Below are 23,417 nucleotides of genomic sequence, written 5' to 3'. Positions count from 1 at the left end.
ATGTCCATGCGTCGGAGATATGAGGCGTGCATTGTAACCCGTGGAAGAAACTTCGAACACTTACTTTAATCCATGTACCTTTTGCTTCTTTTCATGTATTATTAAAACGATTTCTCATTTACGGTCTCTTTTCTTTATGGTACTTCTGTGTACAACACCGCTTCAGGAAAGCATTTCCGACCCCACATTGCTCTGTGATTTCGAGTTGTCAGGACCCCTCTTAGAAGTTCTGAAACGGTTCACTGAAACACCCGGTGTATCAAACCCTCGATAATATATAGTCATTCTTTATCGAGCTCTTCAATGTAGAAACAGGAGAAGACGATATGTGCCTCTTGGTAAAGAGTGAATACTTCGTAAGTAGTCCTGCGATTCCGAAATGTCGACGATTTCCACAGCTCCGCATGCGCAGTCACTCAGCACATTTACTCCGCTTCACGGATTTCAAAGGAGGAAAAGTGCGTTCTAAAACACGGTACCAGCAATATCAGACGTTATGCCTTTAACTTTTTTTCTACTTCGCGCAATCGATGGTTTTTCATTTAAAAAATAATGATCAAGAAAACTTTCACGCATACTCTCTGATTGAGTGTTATATCTCCTTCCCCGCTAGAAATGAAGGACGTTGCTACGCAAGGCGTTCTCTGCCTTATACTTTAGAGTTACGCTGTCTTAACCGCAAGCGTGAATGAAGCATTTTGACTGAATATATCATGCGATAATTAGCTAGAAACGTCGGCAATCATTCCCTGATATGCGGTGAATAGTATCCGAAAATCGAACTTGCATATTACAAGCGTTTTCCCCATCCGAACGAATCAATTACTGACGCAGAACTACCCTTGTAGTCGTAAATTCACGTTTGAAGTTTCATAGATTTAAGTCTTAGCGTTTTTGTTTACATGGTTCTGGAAGTACAGACCGAAAGATAGTTATCCTCTTGTTGAACCTGGCTCAGAATTTGATAAGAATCTATATTTTAGATGCTAAATCCGAGTGTGAATTTTATCCATCTAGCTCTCTTTGTTTTGTAATTATCTTGTTGACTTCTATTCGAACAGTCGCCCAGAAGAATTTTGTTGAAAATTCGATTGAAATCTACAAATTGGACACAAAGAACGTATGCCAAATTTCGTCTGCTTAACTCACAGCATGTTTGAGCTATTTTTGTCACAGACTGACAGCCGTTTTCAAAAATGAGTTTTTCGAACTCATAATTTTAAAACGTGGTGATTTGTCTGCATTTCATCTTCTACTCTCTACATTTCGTATACGAAAAAGTACAAAAGTCTGTTCTTGTTTCGCATTTCTTAAAAAAAAAAAAAAAAAAAAAATGCACGAATCATTTTATTGTAGACCATTGGTAAGCAATTTACTTACTAACTTTTACTTATGGAATCAATTCCTGTGAGACCACATTTGCATGAAAAAGAAAACTGTCCGGGCGGTAGTTTGGCCGATGTGGCACGGTGGTGTGGTCACGGCTTCGGAACCGGAGCGTTTCAGGTTCGAGATCCAATTTCACCGAAAAACCGTCGTGTAAACGGGTTGGAGAAGGGGTGCCAGCTCAGGTGCGGTCTCCGTCATCTGACCGCGGTTCAAAATGACGAGGTCCGTCTAAAAATTGCTCTAGTGTTGCTTTAAAACGGAACTTTAATATAACTACACGAAACTAAACATAAAAGGGGGATATTTTAGTATCACTTTTACGTCACTTTCTTTCCACCCTATCAAAATCTGCTGTAGATTCAAAAATTAATATTTTGTGACATATTTTATCTGTAATATATGAGTGAATACAGTTTTTGGTTGGTTGACTTCAAACTTAATTAGAAAAATATTGAAGATTAGCATGCTGAGTATCATAGAGATCTTTATTTACAGATGGACCACGACATGCCAAAAAATACGAAAAAACAAACAAAAAAACATTACACTTTATTCCATAGCCTTTAACAATGGATGAAAAGCAGGCGATTCAATATTTGTAAAAATATTGCAAATTTCATCGTCATTGTTTTGCAACAAATATTAAATTGAAAATTCTTTAAAAAGTATCAGGAGAAAAACCATATGTCAAATGATGCGGTCCTACGTAAAAAGATGAATCGCAATAATTTTAAGGTGGGGTAAAAATAAGATTTGTCTATAGTATTCCTTGAAAATGTGGAAAAATATTCAACGTTACGAGAAAGTATGCAAAAAAAGCATATATTTTTAAAATATTGTCAAAATGAAGAGCAATTCATTGCAGTTGGTGAATTTTATAATGGTATTTTTCCATAAGTTATCCTCGAAAAAATGCACCATTCTTGCTTGACTTTTAATTAACTTAAAAATATGTTAAAATTTTGGAGAAATCAGCCAGAAGAGCCCATTTCCGACTCCCAAAGTGTATTTGTACAAATTTAGTACTTTAAGGTTCAACCGTTAATAATACAGAGAGAGCAAACACTATCCTCGCATTTGTATTTAATAACCTGTATAGATACTGTAGAAATGACTGTTTGTCCAGGATTCCGAAACAAGCACGTTTCGATTGTACATCGCTAAGAGGTGCAGAAACACGAGCACTTATTAAGCCTTACTCTATTGCTAAATGTAAAATACCCTCCTTTCACCATTCCTCCTCTCCCCCTCTTTTATTAACAAAATAAATGCTTCTGATGCATGCACAAAATCACGGAAGGTTTCTGAATCCGAGAACGAACACTTGTCGCTTTCAAATACCTTAAACGCGATTATGAATATATGAACACTTTTCTCTCTCTTTTCAGTTGCGATCCTCCGCCCAAAGCAGCAGTCGTCCCAGGATGCTTCTACGAGAACGGAACGGGTCACTACCCTGAATGCTGCCCACAACTCAGATGTGAACTGATTCCAGCTTAAAAGTATTTATTCCATGTAGGATGGATCCAAAATTGAATCTCTAATTCACGCCGCTACGATTTACAACTTTACTGTTTTTCTGCAGAGTAATAAAAGAATGACATGGAATTGTCATTTGATTGCACGAAATGCCTGCGGGAGTGGTTTTGGCTCAGTTTCCTCGATTTATTCTTGTTAGAGGCTATTATTTTGCAACTAATGTTCACCAGCTATTGCAATGCGTTCTCTAAGACAATACTTATATTAGAGACTATGCGAGAAAGTTTTGAAGAAACTACTCCCGCTGGTCTATTTTTTCTCTGTTAATGCTATTGCAATATCGGAACAAACTGCGTCGTAGTGTGTCCAGATATATGCTTCAAAACATATATTCATAATTTCGAATATTTTATTTCCATTTGTTATTCTTTCCACTTTTTTATAATATAAAAATATTTCGTATATCTCCATATCATAAATGTATCCCACATAAATAGCTCATTTTAATTGGGACAATTTCTTCAAGGCAAATACAGGAGAATTTTGTAATCGTTTTAATAGAGCTAATTCTATGCTAAGCGATATGGCAGAAATTCACCGAGAAACAGGATCTTTAGATAATAGTATCGTTTTTAGTGTTTTTTCCATGCGTAATTGATATCGTTTTTAATTGGTAATGGAAATATGAGTGATTCTCCCATTTTACGTGGTTTCAACATTTTTTTTTCCTTATTAAATATGAAACTTAAGTCAATTAAAGATTTTTCAGGATATATATATATATATTAAAATCAACTATTTTTTTCATACTTTTAGCTCTTTTTTAAAATATTATTCCTATTTTTTTTTTTTTTTGATGTTTGATTTCCAAATATCTTCTTTCATTTAGCAGGCTTCATACTTGCATTTGTTTCTTTAATGTGCATCGGATGTTCTTTCTCAGATTTTAGATGAATTCCTTACAGTAAGGCTACCTGTCACGAATTTTCTCATGACATGACTTTGGGAAGCTTCTAGCACATCTTCAGCGATCATGATCCCTAGAACCCATACAGAGTGCTTCAAAATAGTGGAGTAAGCGTTTATCTGCTCGCGCCTAGATGTATATTTCCAATAACAAAATTTCTTTTAAAAAATAAAGGTATGAACACATTCTGATATCGTTAGAGGTTGATAATGAAAGTATTTTTTTAATTCATTTTTCCATACAGCAGAAAGTGTCAGTTCCCTCGCGCTTATCGGTACACACACAAAGTTCCATGCTTCTATCTATCCAATGTGCAAAAACATTAAAAGATAAATGCATTCAATTGGACCACTTTTTCATACCTCTGGTGCTTGAAAGAATTTTTCGTAGCATTTTTCAGGGATAATACATATGTCACGATAGGTCATTGAAAGAAAGGGATCAGAAAAGGATAATACATCTATTTTTTCCGTATTAAGATTTTAAAAATGGACACTAATGTCTGCATTCATTCAAATGCTTATGAGACTTGTTCCACCACGATGGACACTTTTTTAATTTTCCATGTTCAGACTGAAACCTGACAAGCAGACAGACTCTCCCTAGAGAGATTTCCTCCATCATTTGACTGGAGGCTATAAAAATGAACCTCAATGGGATCCATTTTAGAGTTCATAGTCTGATCTGACCAGAAAATAGATATAATTCTATTCTTTGGAAATAAAATGGATCCCCTTTCGAAATGGAATGTTTTGCGGATGCCAATGCTTTGCATTAATTCGCGTACAAGAAAGTTCATAAGATTGCAATTGACTGCACTGAAAATGAAGTATTTTGATTCTTAATCATTTTTTTCTTAATTCCTTATTATAAGTTATAAAGATAGGGTTCAGATTTTTCTGAAATTCACCATCAGATGATGTCATTTATATGAAATCAAAGTTTCGCTAAAATAACAATTTCACAAAATCGATTCATCTTTTCTTTCTGAGTTGCAAAAAGGACGTTTGCGGAAATACAACAGGAATTGATTAGTCTAGGGGTTCGTAAACTTTTAAAATTTTATATTGCATAAATAAGCATCAAATACTAACCTGTTGAATACCTGTGTCATTTGCAGGAACGAATAAAAAAGTGAATTTGTAGGGCACTGATGCTATGCAATGCGTATAAGAGAATTTAGAAGTTAAATAATTTGGTATAACATCGACCCTCAACATAACACAACAACTTTATTAATGGAAAAGAGCCGCATTATTTTTAAAATGCAAATTCTGGTTACCAACTCGGAAAAACATCCATGTAAAGATATTCAAATACATCACACGAAAACGTGCGGGGAGACAGCGATGGTACAATCGCAACAAGTTAATCGTTATTTTCCGCTGACGCACGTGGTGCAAAATAATACTTTAGTGACTGTCAGGAGTGAGGCGCTACAAATTTACGGAAATGCTAAATAAATGTAGGATGAGCCGAACATAATGTCGCTATAGCGTCATGGAAAAGGGCTTTGTTATAAAATTTGACTTGCTCGGTAAACTGAACGACTTTAAGACTATTAAAATAATGCAGCCTTAATATCTGACAATTTAATGGAATTATGGACGTGAAGTTTTATTTAAATGATTTAACTGCAATGAAACATAAAAAATTCTTTGGCAATACAGGTACAATAATGTAAAGCAAATAAATGCATTAATATACAATAAAAAAATTAGCAGATGTTATTCTACATTTTGTTAAAGCATTCCTTGCCTTTTTTGTGTCAACTTATTCCATGCATCATTAAAGATGCATTTATTATAGCTGGAGAAACCTTGCATTCATCCTCTATTTTCCTATTCCATTTCAACAACGTAAGAAAAAAAAAGTATTTTTGATACTGAATCTTCTTGATCTGCTTACATAGACCTTCTGCCGACCCAAAAACATCGACTGCTTTCTATTTGATTATCCAATTGCGTAAATTTCCATTGTTACATGAAAGACGACCTTCAAGAAATAAGCACAAATTTGTATTTTCCTTGATGAAGATTACCAAAGTACACAGTTTTGTTTATGAAAAACTCGCATTACGAACGTTTCGGAATTTCGAAAGTAGCTTTCAGAAAATATAATAGCGCGAAGATCGAAGTTGGAAATTCAGTTTATGTGTTGTCAAGGCACCAGGCAGGATGAAATTGCATCTTGAAATTGCTTTCATACTTGGCATGTTGACTCCTTTAACCTCCTACGCCAGGAGCGCATCAGGTCACTTCCAGTCGCAGATGATATTAATGGATACTGGAAACGGTAAGTTGGTCACTATAGCGTGTCTTATTCTCTGGAAAATTCCAGTTACGTTTATAAATTGCTTAAGTTTGAAAAATAGCTTGCCCTGATCTCAGCTTATTGCATAATGTTTAAAAATTTTCGCCTTTTAAACTACTCCCATTTGAGCTATTAAGTCCAAAATTCCTTGAAAATCAATAATTTTGTTGCTAATGCCAAATTACAAATTTAGTTTATCTGGTTTATTGCCTTTTTATTTTCTCACTTACGATGAGAAAACTATTGGAATCGTCAAAAAGTTCGACGAAGAGAATTCGATGAGTCTCTGTGTTTCAAGCTTTCAAGCGTCCAATAAACACATTTTAAGAATTATGTCTGACTGTAGGTGAATGAGAAAACTGAAATATATTTTGAGAAAGGCGAATGAAAACTGGTATGTAGTCGATGCGCCAAATATGTAAATTTCTATAAAATTTTGAACGATGTCCATTGTACAAGAATCTTGCATGATTCTACGAGGGAAAGGGAGTGAGATAATTACATAATGCTACTGTAACTAAGCTGCACGGAGTGTTATTAATGTCTAGAAATGACGGCAGTGGCTAAGCTAATACCAATCGAAAATAGATCTAATGAATCTAAGTTGGTCTGATGTCTGAATCGTTGGTAATACTAACAATGATATTAATGGCATGAAATTTGGATTTAACTTTCATCATCTAAAGAGTACATCCGCAACACATTCTGAGCTCACTCCGTTGACGGGTCGACCGTCTGTCGGTCGGTGCATTCGTATATTTGTGAGCACGATGACTCAAAAACACAACGATGCGGGTGAATGACATGCGATTTTTCTCCGAAAACTGACTTTTTTTGCCGAATTTTTATTTCATTGATTCGACAGAAAAGCATCCGAAACGTATTTAAGTTTTCCGCACGATATTGCAAAGCTCACAAAGAGGAAAAAAAAAAAAAAAAAAATTGCTCACAGCATTGCTCAAAATTTCCAAATTTTATGATGGAGGAAGGGACGATTAAAACATTAACAAGGATTATATGAGAAAAGTATGGACGGAGAGATATTAAACTCTGATTGAACTGTTGCATACAGATTATCCATTGAAATAAATTCAGATAAGCTGGTGGTCGATCATTTTCAAGGTAAAATGTAAAACTTGATGCATGAAATTGTAAAGATAAACCTGTGCGCCAAATTTCATTCCATTAGATTTTTCATCTCGAACGATAACTGAAATAGTTTCCTGTCGATGATTTTCGTATGATTAAATAATAATTTTGGTAGCACTCAGTGATGGTTCTCTCTTTTTTCCTAATTTTTTTATTAACATGCATTATTTAGCATAGTTTAGAACAACTACTAAATTTAAAAATGACAACGGACTATTAGGAGAGATTCACTCCGAAATCTGGCAGGAATCAACGAATCTGGCACGACGCCAAGTACCGAGTTTCATTCTTCTAGCTTGTTGCGCTTCCGAGTTGTGTCCAAGAAGGCGTTATATGTTTCCTTTATGAGAAACTTTAATTCGCTAAAGGAAAATAACTTGGTTTCGTTAATTGCACCCTCTTCAGTTTGGACAGGTGAAAGGTGAAACTGGGACAATATTTATGCATAATTATTTTTTAAAAAGTGATTTCCTTTTTTTTGTTATTGTTTCCTGCTACGAAATGTAATGAAAAATTCATAGTTTAGTTGTTATTATTATTAAGCTGTTTTTTTCATGGAAACACCTTTTTATGAAACTATTCCATTCCTCCTAAGGAAATGAGAAGATTCTGGAATAGTGGTAGGTTCTCACGGCTCTGATAGGTACAGAAATAGTGTTGGGGGATTAGCCCCCCACCACTATTTGGTACGAGGGTGGTGCCGCCGTGACCGATGATGGCCTTAGGGTTCATCCTTAGTTGACCCCCCCCCCCCAATGCTCTTGCCACGTTCAGATGCTCATTCAGATTTTTCCATGCGCCTTGAAGGGCACCTATGATTCTGATACAATTCCAAAGAAAATTAAGGCCATCCAGCTGTCAAGATTAAAAAATGAACAATTGAGAAAGTATCCGCAATTAAAGCCATTAGAATATTTTCTAAAGTTTTTATTTCTTTCCTAATACATTTCGAAAAACATTCAGAGAAACATGAGTAGCATTTTCGCTGGTCAGTAATGGCAACGCTAAAAATATTTTTTTTTTCGTCTTATGGAAATACAGCTTTAAAGGAATAGGAAGTGAATTATTTCCCTAATTATCAGGAAAAGTTCCTTATTTTTCATAATATTTGTGACTAAAAGTTGAAAAAACTAAGATTCTGAGTTTAAATTTCGATAGCATACAATTGACAAATTTTCACTCTTATTTATATTGATGAATCAAAGCTTCTTGAACGTTCCAGGTTTCGAACCTGCAACCCTCTTGACCCGAAGCCTAGATCACACTGTTTATTTGGAGGCTAGTCTCTTAGCTTGCATATGAACACTAATCCAAAATTTTGAAATACTGGATGAAATATGATTTAATCACCGGAATTCGGGCCAGATATGTCGACTTTCTATATCGTGTTGATTTCGAATTTTTTATTTTATTTGTCATGAAACCTAAAAATCCCTATATACAAAGTGAATGACCGTCTGTCTTCCACTACCCTTCATTTTCAAACGACATCGCAAAACAAAACTTCATCTCAGTCTCCTGCCTCTAAAACTAGATTCCCTCTAAAAACGATTTCCCCAATTCATTTTCCGCAAATTTTTGTGTATCGCGATCAGAATGCTGCACAGTTATCGTGGCAATAAAATTTAAACTAGTCATTTATTTTGTGTGATAAGATGAAGTTCATCAAAGTTATTGCCATGACTAATGAATGCTATTAATATTGTGGACAAATAGCTGGTCACCAAAGGTGGCAACTCGAATGGAAAATAACTCCATTCTTACACTTACAAAAGTGTATTTTCAGTCACTTCCTCTGATAAACTTATTTTCGACGTGTCTTATTTTTCAGGCTACTGCGATACAGAGGACTTTGGCAAGCTCCATATTGGCGACGATGTTCACCTTGAAGGCGAGTGTGGGCTGGCCGTGTGCTTCCACGGCTACATGACCATTGCGAGGTGAAAGGGAACTTTTTGTTCATCCACTTGCTCGAATGCGTTTCAATTATACAATTATGCGAACATAGGGCTGGAACACGAGCTTAAACATAAATACTCTTCATTAATGCGCAGCATTATTCACTCTAATTGTGAACCAGTAGCTGACTACAAATATATATATATATATATATATATATATATATATATATATATATATATATATATATATATATATATATATATATATATATATATATATATATATATGTGTGTGTGTGTGTGTGTGTGTGTGTGTGTGTGTGTGTGTGTGTGTGTATGTGTGTGTGTGTGTGTGTGTGTGTGTGTGTGTGTGTGTATGAAAAAGCATTTTTTTAATAGCAATGTGGGTCAGAAATGAAAAATTTTGACAGAAAAAAAACAAAAGTGCCGAAGAAAAGAAAAGAACGTTTTTTTTCTTTCTTACATAATATTACAGTTAGTACGCAAATGTAGCGCCACCAGTATTGATACAGGACCACTAAATGATCCACGAACTCTTTCGAGGATGCCTGGTGTTTCACAAACAGTTTGCAGAAGCAACTGCAAATTTTTCAGTGATGTTCTCATTGGAATCAATTGGTGTCTCGTAGACATTGCAATTTTCCGCCTTGCTTGTATACTTATTCCGCTGACACTTTTCATTCCCGCCCCGAACTGCTATACGCAAAATACTTCTTTATATGTGTTTTACCTAGCCTTCAAGTATGGCCCATGGCCAGAGACACTCTGTATATACATTTCTGAATGGAGGAACGCAGTCAATGGCGAAAAACATTACCTTTCATGTTGTCCGAATGAAAGAATGAGCTCTGGCAAAGCTTACGGAGACTATATGGTATACTATACCCCGTCCTATTTTAGTCATATTTAATAAAATATTGTGAGCACATTATATTCCAAAAAAAAAGTTCCACTTTTCGACAACCAAGTTATGAATCTTTGAATTTCATTTTTTCATTCGTTCAACGAGCATCACGAAGAGGTATCCTGAATGAATGCATATATTCCTCAAGGGGGTCATATGCAATTATTTAATTTTTTTTAAATTTATAGTTATATTTTTTTTTTTCCCCAAAATCTTTTTTGAGGCCATTATTCTAAAACTGCTCTCTGTTCATAACGGAGATGATAAGAATGTCCTTTTTTTCCCTTTGATATTCAATTCATTACTTTCTTGATGAGTTCAAAGATTTTCTTCATAGAACCGCGGGAAAAAGTTTCACTTCTGAACCGAATGGCAAGATACAAAATAGGCAATCAAAAATTGTAAAATTATTTTCGTATAATTTAAATTCTAATAGCAACGTTTACAGTAAACTTTCGAATTTAATTCTCTCTTTCTTATCTTCATTCTGATACTTGTTTCGATTTTTACTGCATGCGATATGACGAAGGAAAAGGAACGTTCAAAATCTGTATGGCTATTATCCTTTTTATTTTGTTTTCATAGCTTTGTTTTATGTCAGGTGTCCAATTCGCCAGAGATTCATCTTGACAGGGATAATGCCATTTAGTTAGTTTAAAATATTGATTTAAAAAGAAAGAATAGAATATATTAGAAAGTAAAAAGCAATTAAATGACAGAAAAGGTGTTAAAACACTTCTTCATTTGTTCTAAAAAATATTTTTATATCAAAAATAAATACATCAAAACAAAAAAGTAAAATTGTAAGATGTTGAAATAAATAATGATGAATTTATGTTAAAAAGAATATCGTAAAAAATAACTACGATAATAACTTGAAATTGGTACATTTCTTTAGTTGGGCACAAAAGAACAGTCGTCAAATATTTAGACCTGTGCTTAAAAAAATATTGCCAAAAAAGTTGTGGAATTAGGTTTGTACGCAAGTTGGCGCAGTTTTAGGCGAAGTTATAAATTATTTAACGATTTTAGCATGCGCCTGGCTAACCGAAAATAAAAATATTTTATTCTTATTCCGATTAACATTCTAGTTATTTGCAGCAATTTCATCAAATATAAAAATATAAGAAATAATACTGAAATATTAAAAAAAATCTTTTTTTTTTTATATTTCAGTTCTTAAACAAACTACTGGTTGAAAGGATTCATTATTATTTTCATGACTGAAAAAACTACTAAAGATAATTTCCTTTTCAGATGCGGCGAACTACTGGCGCCGCCGACCGGTTGCCTTAACTTAACCGCATCCTTCCCAGACTGCTGTACTGGTTCGAGATTATGTCCGAACTCCGCAAGCAGCGAAGTCTCCTCCAGCCATCCAATGAATCAGCCTGCTTTGCGATGACATGCGTTTCTGTTGTGTGTTGCAAACTGTAACCGTCTATGACGGATATGTACACCATTTCAATAAAGCGTAGATTACAGTATTTTGTATTCATGGTTTTGCTCATTTTCACTTGTATAATAAACAGATAGGTCGTACTCAAAAACTTTGGACTCCAGATTTTGACGATTTTTCACATTTTAGACTTCATTTTCGAATAACGAATTTTTGAAAAATATCTGTTCATTTCTGACAAAGATAACTCAAAAAAGTTTTGAGCTAGAAGAGTTGAATTTGGTATATGATCTTTACTCCAAATTTGTATATTTCTATCAAATTTTACGCAAAATTTATTCAGATGAACTAAATCTGTCCGGCAAGTTAACAGAATAATTATAAAGCGAAGGGAGCTAGATTAATAAAATTCGGTACACATATTTCATATGTGTAACGTAGACAAGTACCAAATTTTTAGCCAAATTCTACAAGGCGTTGAACATCTATGGGTCTGTGTCTTCAGAAGCATGTAAACGCGAAAAGTACATTAAATTTAGTATGTGATTTTGTGACCACAAGCATAATTCTGTATCTGTCATGTATCAAAGAGTCGAAAGAAAAAGAAAAAACACCCCGCGTGTTTACAACACAAATTCGACTTTACTCTGCTATTCACTGCGTGCCAGTTATTAATCGCCAAATATTGTACAACAGATTCAATAAAAATGCTAAATTCAGTATAAAAGTTATGCAATTCAAAAACTTCGCCAAGGATTACCCATTTCCCACAATTTTTTACAAGGGGGGTGGGGAATACCAGCTTTATCCCAGAGAGTGCGATAAATCTTTGGGAAGACCACTTCCGTTGGCTATTTTCTCATATATGACACAAAGAGAAATTGCTGTAATGATGAAAAAATTGGATTTGAGACAGACTGGATTGCATTTCATGTCTCATCGAGTCCGAAAAACATATTTTTGCAATTATCTCAGATTCTCTGTGAGCATTCTAACTCGAAAACATTTTAAACTACATGGATGAGATTTAATAATTGACTTTAACAACAATTGTTTGTTTTGTAAAATTCTGAACGAAACCTATTCAAAGGAAATCCTCCATCTTGTTGTCCAAGTGATCATGTAACTCCAAAACACAATGAGCTAGATGAATAAAATTTGAGCAGAGATTTAGCATTCAAAATGATCGTTGCGAATTTTAATCCAAATCCATCCAAGAATCTGTACATTTGCATGCGTGCATGTACACCGGAAAACTCTTAAAAAGCAATGAAATGTTTTGAGTGATCTCATTACTAAAATTGTAGTATTGTATCAAATTTCGGTTGCAGTCAGTTTTTGCAATAAGCTGCCAAAACGCACATTCAGATTTCTATAAGGAGCACAAAAATTTCAGGAGAGGGATTCTGAAGATGAAATTCTGAGTTTTTGTGACGTTTATGGCCTTGCCAAGCTTCAGAACTGCATGGGGAGGGACAAGGGTTCAGGACATCATTAGTAGGGATAAAGTTTCGCGGAGGGAACTCTTGATTCATTTAAATTAATCCAGGAAAGAGTTCCTACCTTGACTTTCTGGTATACATGTACAATACACTGATCAGAAGGGTGGAACGAAAAAATCAGCATTTGATTTTTAATTCGTAATAGCACGGAAAAGTTGCCTTTTGGTGTAGATAAGATAAATTTAAAATATGAAAAACATCGGAGTAAGTTTTGAGGTTCCTCGAAAACGTTAAAGTTTCATAAAATTAAAATGTTTGCTACATTTTAAAGTTTTTTTTTTAAAGAAATAATCAACTTTTGATTTTTAATTTGTAATAGACCCCAATTTTTTTTTTTGTGTGTGTGTGTGTAGATAAGATAAATAAAAAAAATATGAAAAATATTTGAGGACAACTTGAGGTGCCGCATGAATGTTAAAATTTCATAAAAACACAATTTTGAGAACTTTTTCAACGATTTTTGCGCGTCTCGGTTATGAAATAAGAAGTTTTAAATAGATGTTACGACATGAATAGAAATTTAAAAACAGTTTTATTATTGCATTGGTATGGCATCCAAGGCCCTGAGTCATCGCCGAAGCGGATGTTATTGAGGGGAGGCTGAGATTTGTCTGCGTGTGGTGACAAGCTCAGAGATGTTGTCGAATCAGAAACTTTGCCGAGTTCAATTGAATTGGCGTCTCCGCTGCGTCTATTGTGTAACTGATTAAGGTAACTGTTTTGTTAGTGTGTGTTCTTTGCTGTGAGTAAATGACTCAGCCTAAATTAGTGAAGACAAGACAATATAGGAAAGTCCTATTTCTTCTAAATTTAGTGATCTGCTTGTATTTGAACTGCCTACTTACAAAACTGTTATGAGGTGCTATTGTTATATTAGACATAATCTCAAAATGCCTTCAAAGGAGGACCCTTCTGTAAGTAAAATATGTGACACTTTGAGAGAGTCTCTGGAAACATATTTTAATAAGAAGTGGAGCTATTTTCAAACCATGAGATCATGTCGATGTCATCTTTTGCATCTTTGGAACTTTAAACTTCCTGACTCCGCTTCCACTTTCTATTCCTGCTTTTAAAAGACGGCGTAGAGCCAAGTTGCGTTGCATTTTACGTTCATCCCTTAGTATGGACAAAAGTATATTTTCTGGAGCAGAAAAGTACCCATTTCTTTGAATAATCGGGTCTATGACGTTTTTGAGATCGCCATAGAGATATCTTGAATATGAGATAAGGTTAAACAGATGTACATGCAGGTTTTAACTACACAGGCATCATACACTTTCCCAATGTACTCAGCCAGAGTCTTAAAATATGTTTGAAAGGCCTGGTTGGTCTGCCTTTCTTTGTAAAGAACACTTTTTCTCTTCAGCGCTGTCATTTTCTCCAGTATCCGTTTTTGACACACTAGTATTTTTTTCTCCGATCTTGATAGATTTAAACTATTTTATCTAATTCTTTACTTTTTCTTGCTTCTTTCTTCCTCAAAGCGCTTGTGGCAGCTAACTAGGTTACAATATTACTGATAACCATTCAGGTAATATTGATATCAAATTTAACTGGCAATATTATATTCATACGCAAGGCATCTGAAGCTGAGCCAAATAGTATAGGGGACACAGTTATTGACTTTCCCTGGCTTCCATGTCATGCGTAAGCAGTGGCAAGAGCTGTGAAACTGGAGACCGAATCGGCGCAAAATGTCTGTGGTTTAATCGAAAAAGAAGGATACATAAGCTCAAAAATGGATTCTAGTGTAAACATGCGAAAAGTGAATACAAAAAAGACGGTTAAAGGTGGCAATGAAGTAGAAACAATCATTTTGCAGTTGTAGCATTTGTAATCATTAAGGATACAGAAGTAAGAAAAACAAAAGTTGGCACTGAAAAATATTTTATTACTATTATTGTACTTTGAAATTAATAATCTTTTCTAGTTTTAATGCTTATATATGTATTAAAACCATGTTATGTAACATTATACGCACGAAAAAAATATTTTCTCAAAGTTTATAATTTTTAAATTTTTTTTATAAACTTGAAGCTCTTTATGGCCCTTCAAGATGTTGTAGTATTTCAAGCAATTTTTTAATGCTTTTTTAACCTAAAAGGCAACTTTCCAATTACCAAACTAAAATCTAAAAAAAAGTTAAGGCCAGTTTCGTTGCACTCTAATGACCAGCCTTCTTTCCTTCCATTTAAGTTCGAAATTTGATAAGGACACAGAACATAACGGATAAGACCACTTATCACATTCATTCGTCTAAGCCGTTCCGCTTTCGATTTCGCGCACTCACAAATATGTAAACATTCAACCACCTGGCAAGAAGAGGCTCAAAATTTCATTCATTTCTATGATCGCATCTATAAATCCGTATGCTTAATTTCACACAATAGCTTTCGAATTATTTCCTCACATGAAAACGGATGGACGGGAGGACAGATTTTCCTTAGATGGATTTAATCCAAAGATTGAAAGAAGTTTGCAGATTTATCCCGCATTTCATGTCGTTGCACTTTTATAATCATGGTATTAGCAGACTGGAAGAGAGGCATCACTCCTCAGGGATGACAGAAATTTGGAGAACCATCAACATTCGCCCATTACAGTATTATGTCTTTTATATAAGAGAATTAAAAAAAAATACTCATGCATGCACACATAATGGACTAAATATATGCCATTTTGCATACATCTTTTAAGATTATTATTTTTAATTTGATGAGAATATATTTAATTGGATGAGAGTCTATTCTGGCATTCCTTTATTTTATTTTTTTGGCGGGGGGGGGGGACTCGGTATTTTCTCGTTGCCACTTCCGTAATATATTTTTGGAACATAATGCTGGCTTTACATTCGGTCAATTGGCACGCCTGCGCAGAAAGGTAAGTACTTGTCCCGACGGGGCAACAACATACCGTTGTATTGTATTTTTTTCTTATTGCTCATTCGTTTGTAGAATTTGGCGGGTTTTTTGGCGTGAAAAGTTGATCATTTATCATAGATTAATTTTGAAATTTTTTACTTTTTGTTCTTTCTAATGCGAGGTTGTGTGTATTTTAAATTTTGTATTCCTTTTTTTCTATAATTTTCCAAATTGATGTATGTTGACTTTTTTTTTTTTAAATTTCACTATGTTTCTTTATGTAAATATTCATCATTTTAATGCGATACACAATGGAAATGAAAAATTCAGAGAAGCCAAAACGGCAATTTATAACCAAACATGGAATGCTTGAATCTATCTTATGAAATTTTGGCAAATGTAAATCAGTCCCTTTCTGCGCATGAGCTGCCTACTGGCCCTCTTATAATTGGCCGAGTGTAAAGAAGGCATAAACATGATAAATGTGTAGCCGAGTGAGGGATTTAAAGCATCTTAAATCAAATGCAAATTTTGGCGGTTAAAAAGTTAAATCAAGGGGCTCGTTTCATCGCATTCTAATTGGTTAGTTAGGCATGCAACGCGGTGAAATTAATTGGCGCAGTGGAAATTGCGTCTTTCTATTTTAAAATTTATATGGAGAAGCAGAACTTTGATGACAACGAAAAGTGATGAATATATGATATGAAAATAAAAATCTTCTTTACGAAATAAAAATCGGCAAATTGGATATTTTATTCAGTGATTATGAGAAGCAAACTCTGTCAAAGGTTCTCGAAACAAAGAATGAGTTTTCACGTCATAGTTTTTTATTCTCTCTGGAAAAAGGGCGATGGTTGAGAGAAAGGACCATTAGTTTAATACGAAATTCATGTGACAATGAGTTGCATTCATTTAATATGGAATAAAAATTGACAAAATGAATACTTTGTTTGCGACTGGAAAAATAGTTCACCACTTTAACCAATTGTTTCAAATTCACAGAAGCGAACAGCTAGTCATCAGAGATGATCCATTTTATTTTAATTTATAGTGAAAAGATATTGCTTTTTTTTAATCATAAACTGTGTATTTTAGTTCAGAAATCAGTAAACAAAAATCGTTTCTGCTGATATCGTATTCGTCATCGTACTTTAATATATAACGCAATAAATATTTTTCATAATGTGTTCTCTTGTTTTATAACTTTGATATAAAAATGGAACAGCTCACCTAAAACTTGACACGAGCGTTTAATAAAACGAAACCGCTCCTGATGTTTCCTATCATAAATTTCTTTTGTGGTCACATCGAATGCTTGGGTTAAAAATTCAATTTCAGGCTTTATCGTCAGCCTTCTTTTATAGCGCCGTGCAACGACCACCTGTTCGGCAAACCTCTCCCGAAATCCGAGTCAGAATGTTGATCGTTCTATGAAACAGCTCTCTTTATGTGCTTTTATCTCATTCCCTTCATGCCTTGTTTGTGAAGAGGAGCCGATTTTTTATTCGTCTCCCCGTTTCTTAGATATTTCGAGGCCATTTTATTTTTAGGCCACTTTAAGAGTTTCAGGACTTAATTATCCATTTGCATTCAATTTTAATTCAGTTCTCATCATTAAATTAGTAAAAAATAGACTTAAAGAGGAAAAAGCATAAAATAGTCTAGATTAAAAAGGAATTTGAGCTCAGTGCATCAATGATTTTTTTTAAAAAATGTTTCAGTCAGTTCTGTTTAGTTAATTTAATGAGTGATGCAATCGTTAGCAATCCTTTTTCGAAATTCTGAAGAATTTCCATGTTCCGAAGTCTTAATAATAGGATTGATGTCTGTCTGTCTGTAGGTCAGTGAGCGCGCTAACTCAAAAGACGTAAAGAGAAAAATGAAAGAAATTCAATTTGTTTTCTTTATTAAAAAATCGTAGTTTTTAAAGAAATATTGTTCTGAATTTGGATGTAGGAAATGAGTACACGCGTGAATATACCTCTAAAAACATCAGAAGTTAAACTGTTAAAACGGGGCATACATTTTTATAATCCGACCTGGAGATCGTATCAACATTTGCAAGAAATCTCCCGAATGACCCCCGTCAGTCAGCCAATTCCGTATATATCTAGATCTGCCTATTCTACATACTGTAAATCGTGTCCAAGTTTGGAAGGAATCCGCCAAAGAAGCACTCCTTGTTGGTCTGTCTATTTTATATATTCTATATTTATCCTCTTATGCTTTGATTCAGAAGCATCCAAAGCTACACAAATGTAATCCAGCGTACACACAAATTTACAATTCCGAGTCAACTTGCGAAAACAAAAAGTCGCAAGTATCAAAATGTATAGCATATGTCTACTAGACTTCAAGCCCGAACGCATTGCGCAACATAACCGAAGGCGCATTTGTTAATAAAAGAGCACTCCCTTCAATAAGAAATGAAGTCGTTTTTTGCTCTTCATAAACAAAGGCGATTTAACGACGACTTTTAGCTGTAACAACTTCGCCGCTGCTCAAATAACATCCAACCTTTACAAATTCTCCGCGGGGGCCACACAACGCGCATTTCTTCTGCAATATGAGAACCTGCTGCCTGACCGTCCTTTTGCTGCTGTGTTTCAGCCTTGGAACTAAAGCAGGAAGGTACGTCCGAGTCGCCACAGACACATCCGGCGGTAAGTGGGTACACACTTTCTTAATTTCCAGCGAAGAATAGACATTATTGTGTATATAAATACTGTAGCGTACTTAGAGTAGAAACATGTTTAGGTTCTATAATATTCGGATATGTGAATTATGAAACCCTAGCTGTCTTTGCCGACTAGCTTGCTCTCCTAGATTATTCATTTTTTATACTGTTAAACTATTAATACTGAACCCAGTAAAAAAATCACCTTATTATTTGACATGACAGAAAAATATAAATTTAATGAAATCAGTATATTACAAATGACAGTAGAAACAAATTAAAAATGCCTGTAAGAAATAAAAGCGGAAGTAAAAATCCCATTTCGGAATTAATATCAAAGAAAGCAATTCCTTCGCCTTAATTAAAAAAGAATGTTTAGATGGAGAATGTTAAACTGAATCATAACATTAAAAACTATGTTAGATTGTTTATTAAATTTAAATTAAATTTTAAAAAAATATGCTAAGAAATTACATTCGTATAAAAATGGTAACTTTTGGAGTTTTAAGGTAATGCAAACATCATTATCATGAGATTATATTTTTGAATGATACGGTCAAGATTTCCACAAGTAAGTCCTTACGATTCCTCATCTGGCAGCGATAAAGCCTATTTTTGAAAGCCTTTATTTTAATTTTTTTTTAATCTTTCTTCTTTAGACTGAATATAACTTTTGAATTACTTTCAGATTTTTCTAATAGTAATATGCAGCTTTCCTTCATTTATGAAATGTTCAATGAAATGCAGCGGTAAAAACGTTTCATTTAGCAATCTTCAACTTTCGTATAACTTTGTTGATATTTGACCATTGCCATTTCGTAATCAATAATAACAGCGATTTCTGGGTCCCGTACTTTGACTTTTCATATAGAGGGATACTAAAAAAAATAAAAAAAAAGGAAAATTAAAGCATATTAAAATATTTTTATGAGCGCAGTATTAATTGATTAATAATAATTGATTTCAAATCAAATGATATAAAAAAAGAACCGTGTAATAATGAATATCGGAAGAAAGAAATTTCCTAAATACTTCGAAAAACTAAAATAGTAAAAAATGTGGTTTAAATTCGAATTTATTTACAATATTTCTATCAAAATCTTTTACTTTTAAGGACTTTTTTACGTATTTCTGACAAAATTTAGTATTTAATTAAAACAAAATTACAAATATTTTCAAAAATAAGAATTAGGGTTCTTATTCTTGGAAGCACTCAATTATTTTTCATGTAAAATGGGTACAATTACGTAAAATTTAGAATACTTCTTAAAAATCAAGGGTATAAACAAAATCTAATACCCCTCCCCACATGAATTTTTTTATAATTCTATAGAACATGAAAATAAATTTCAAGAAAGATGTCCAATTATTAAAGGGATTGGCATATGAAGTCGTAATGCCAAGTTGACCCAATCAGATTCCTTAAAAGTTTAGATGTTTCACAATAGTTAAAGTGCGGATTGTTTTTTTAAAAAAATAATTGATGAAGTTATTTCACAAATAATTGTTTCTAAGTTGCCAAAATAACTATATTCTTATATAATGGAATATAAGATTTCTTATTTTTAATAATACTGTAAATGAATTATGAATTTAACGGTTAAAAAATGGTTAAAAATTAATCTAAAAACTATAATAAAAATTCCAATTCTTACAGTAAAAAAGAAAAAGAGTTTTTAATCAAAAAATCTTATATTAAAACAAACACAATACAAACTACCTTTTTTAAATCTTCCGTTCTGTTCTTAAAACATAAAAACATAAAGAGAAAGTATCAAACATTCACTTTAATAATTTTAAAAAGTTTCTGTTTTTCAAAGGTGTGGACATAATTCTATTCAATACCCGCACAACTTGGACTAAAAGTTCTGAGGCTGTGGCATATCGAACATTATGAAAGTGTTCTTTTGCGAATGTATGGGATATTTTAGATAAAAATCACGAAAGCTTCAAAATTGTAGGGAAAAGATATAAAGAGCAATGAAAAAATATTATAAAGAAATATCTTAAATATATAACACATACAAATCTAAACCATTTCCATTGCGCCTCACTCCTTTGAGATTTTTGTTTTGACCACCACATTTTCAATAAACGTTTTTATCATCTTTAATACACTGATTATATTTTTTAATAATTAATTTATATATTTATTATTACAGATTTTTTATTAGATTTATAATAAGAAATGTTTGAAACTGTATTGATGATTTGATTAAAATGATTATTTGACAATCATGACAAATATGTTTATCATTTCAGGGTACTGCGAAGGGGATTTCGGTAAAATCAAAGTAGGCGAGACAAGTTACAATGACGAAAAGTGTCAAAAAATCCTTTGTGGCAAATCAATGCATATAATCCAAGGGTAAGCTATTTTCTTCGCAATGTTTCGCACTTTATCATTATGTCACAGTTTTTACTTTCTCCAGCACTGAAAAAGTATTCCAATTTTCCAATAATCCAGTCAGGAAATGCACATGAATCTGCACAGCTTAGGCAATTCAGCATACGAAAGGCACTTCTCGGAAATTATGTTTGTGCACGAATTCTGGATTATGTTTGCCCATGTTCTGATTTCCTCTTTGAAGAATGTTTCCACCAGTGACGTTTTTTCGTTGATTTGAAACCCCTCATTAGTGTGAAAGTTCTTTAAACTTTCTTTTAACTAAAGAATATGAGGTAAGAATATTTAAACGTTCACTAGCCCCGCCCAAAGACGAAATTTTGGCATGATGGTAGACTAGATGTTGCCCGGTATTTTATCTTCCTCCATTTCTTTCGAACGTTTGATCAACTTGTTGGACAAGATCTTCTGTTGCGACAGACTCCTTGTCTCCCTTCATCCGAAGCATGACTTAAAACCTAGTCATTTTCATCTTCACCCTAAATGAAAGAGATGGCCAGGAATCCTAAGTTTTTTCGTCTGATGCAGAGTTTCAAAGGAAAATTCATGGACTATATTTCTCTTCAAAGAGCAGATCAAAAACCAATGATATGACAAACGCTTGAATCTTTGCAAATATACTTTCGGAAAGTAGCGATGAATGTTCATAACTTTTGGTAATTCATTTTGTTCTTCTCTCTTAACTTTTCGCATGATCCATCGAAACTCGAGAAGAAAACTGGCTCTCGTATTTTGGACCTTTGCACCGGATGCAATGATCTGCCTTGTAGGACGATGACATAGGGGATGCAAACGTATTGTTTTATTGTTAGTGGGGATTTAATGCATCCTACTGGGTTAAAAAACATGATTTTTCCAAAACAATTTGGATTTTTTTTAATGATTTTAAAATAAATTTGTAAATAACTTTATTCTTTTAAAACAGACTTAATAGAATAGAGATAGAACTGTAGATACAGTAGTTTCTATAATACGCAATAAATAAAAATTGAAATAGGAAACAGTGGTATTTTTAACGAAAATGAGTGATGTTTTTTATTTTTACCTTATAATTCTCCAAAATAATATTTGGTATGTTTATATTATACCGCTACCAACTGAACCGCAGTTTGTTCATTTTTGGCATTTCAGTTAAAAAAGCTTGAAAATTACATATGTTTCCTGCACATTTGGATGAACTAATTTACAAGTGCAATATCTAAATCCATTTTCTGAGGAATGAATATTTTACTCTGATTGATTCAAGGAAAACATGATATCTCAAAATCATTTTAATTAACATTTCATATGGTATGTATGTATCCAATACCTTTGAGGGTGTGATTGACCGCGGATTTTAAGGTAGATTCATTTAGACATGTTTACAGATACTTAAGTTCAAATAGACAAATTTTGACAAGCGCACATAAAGGTTTTATCTATTAAAATAATTTTTATTTCGTGGTCTGTTACATTTTATGTAGTTTGAGCTAAATGTAGGCTCTATTATTTTCTTTTATTTTGTTTTTAATTTCCTCTGTTTTCCGTAACCTTGAAATTTTTCCAAATTTTTATTAAATAAACAGTTTTTTTCAAAAACTAATGGCAAGGAGTGTATTTTTTTATTCTAATAGTGATCTTTGAAATCTGCTTTAGCTATTTGGTATATTAAAAAAAATGTTTATTTATCACTTTTTAAAAACTCGTCTCCGAACCTAGTCGGATACCTTACATATTGTAATCAAACAAAATATAAAACTGTTTCGTTTTAATTATTATTTGAAACACTAGAATAAAATGGAACTGCTCAATCTACATCTATAACATTTAGTCATTAAATATAACATTATGGCATGGTTTCATCGTTCAAATACTTCAGAAACTTAGGCTGTCTCGGACAGCGGGGAAAAAATTTCTGTTGTAGAACATTCAGTTCTCATTTTGTAGGATTAAAATCAAAACTTTGTGGATTATAATATTCGGCAAATCGAAAAAAAAATTATGGTTTGGCAATTATAATATATTTACGAAGTATTGCAACTTCCAGAGATTTAAATATTTCGAGTAAGCTTCATATTTCTGATTGCAGGTGTGGTTCCGCCACAGTAAAAGGTCTTTCCGAAAATTGTCAGCTGGTTTCAAATTCTGGCCACTATCCTCACTGCTGCATACAGTACGTGCAGTGCGACGCCAGCGACGACTCCAGTTAAGAAGCTTCAAGGGAACCGACGGCGATTATAACGACGAAATAGAAAGACAAATCAAATCATTTTTTTAAAAATAAAGTTGCTTGGAATTGTGGAATAAATTCATAGTAATGTTTAGCCTTTTGTTCTTCTTGTATAAATTATTTGATGTTTGCTTCTTTAGGTTTATGCCAGGAAAATTTCAAATCAAGTGGATCACAAATTTATTCGCATTCGCTAATCAAATAGCCTCAATAGTCCGAATTGAAATCGGGGCGATCCA

General features: G+C 33.5%; 2 protein-coding genes across 2 annotated transcripts in view; one reads left to right on the top strand and one right to left on the bottom strand.

Annotated features, from left to right (window-relative positions):
- Window positions 1-23,417, bottom strand: part of LOC129956628 (neuroendocrine convertase 2-like) — a 316,381-nt gene that overhangs the window by 137,156 nt on the left and 155,808 nt on the right. The window lies entirely within an intron of this gene.
- On the top strand, window positions 18,388-23,272 carry LOC129956656 (toxin-like protein 14). The gene is made up of 3 exons (XM_056068590.1): window positions 18,388-18,548; window positions 20,825-20,930; window positions 23,038-23,272. The coding sequence occupies exons 1-3, from the start codon at window positions 18,452-18,454 to the stop codon at window positions 23,156-23,158; spliced, it is 324 nt and encodes a 107-aa protein (XP_055924565.1). The 5' UTR covers window positions 18,388-18,451; the 3' UTR covers window positions 23,159-23,272.

This window comes from Argiope bruennichi, chromosome 2, assembly GCF_947563725.1.
Source record: "Argiope bruennichi chromosome 2, qqArgBrue1.1, whole genome shotgun sequence".
In the NCBI taxonomy this organism is placed as follows: domain Eukaryota; kingdom Metazoa; phylum Arthropoda; class Arachnida; order Araneae; family Araneidae; genus Argiope; species Argiope bruennichi.
The sequence above is the reverse complement of the archived record's forward strand: the minus strand, read 5'-3'. Positions and strand labels throughout refer to the sequence as shown.

Bases quoted from the DNA above. Each gene is read 5' to 3' on its own strand.
- LOC129956656 (XM_056068590.1), top strand. From the start codon at position 18,452: ATGAGAACCTGCTGCCTGACCGTCCTTTTGCTGCTGTGTTTCAGCCTT. The intron at 18,549-20,824 runs GTAAGTGGGTAC...TTATCATTTCAG, and splicing joins CGCCACAGACACATCCGGCG to GGTACTGCGAAGGGGATTTC. The intron at 20,931-23,037 runs GTAAGCTATTTT...TTCTGATTGCAG, and splicing joins TCAATGCATATAATCCAAGG to GTGTGGTTCCGCCACAGTAA.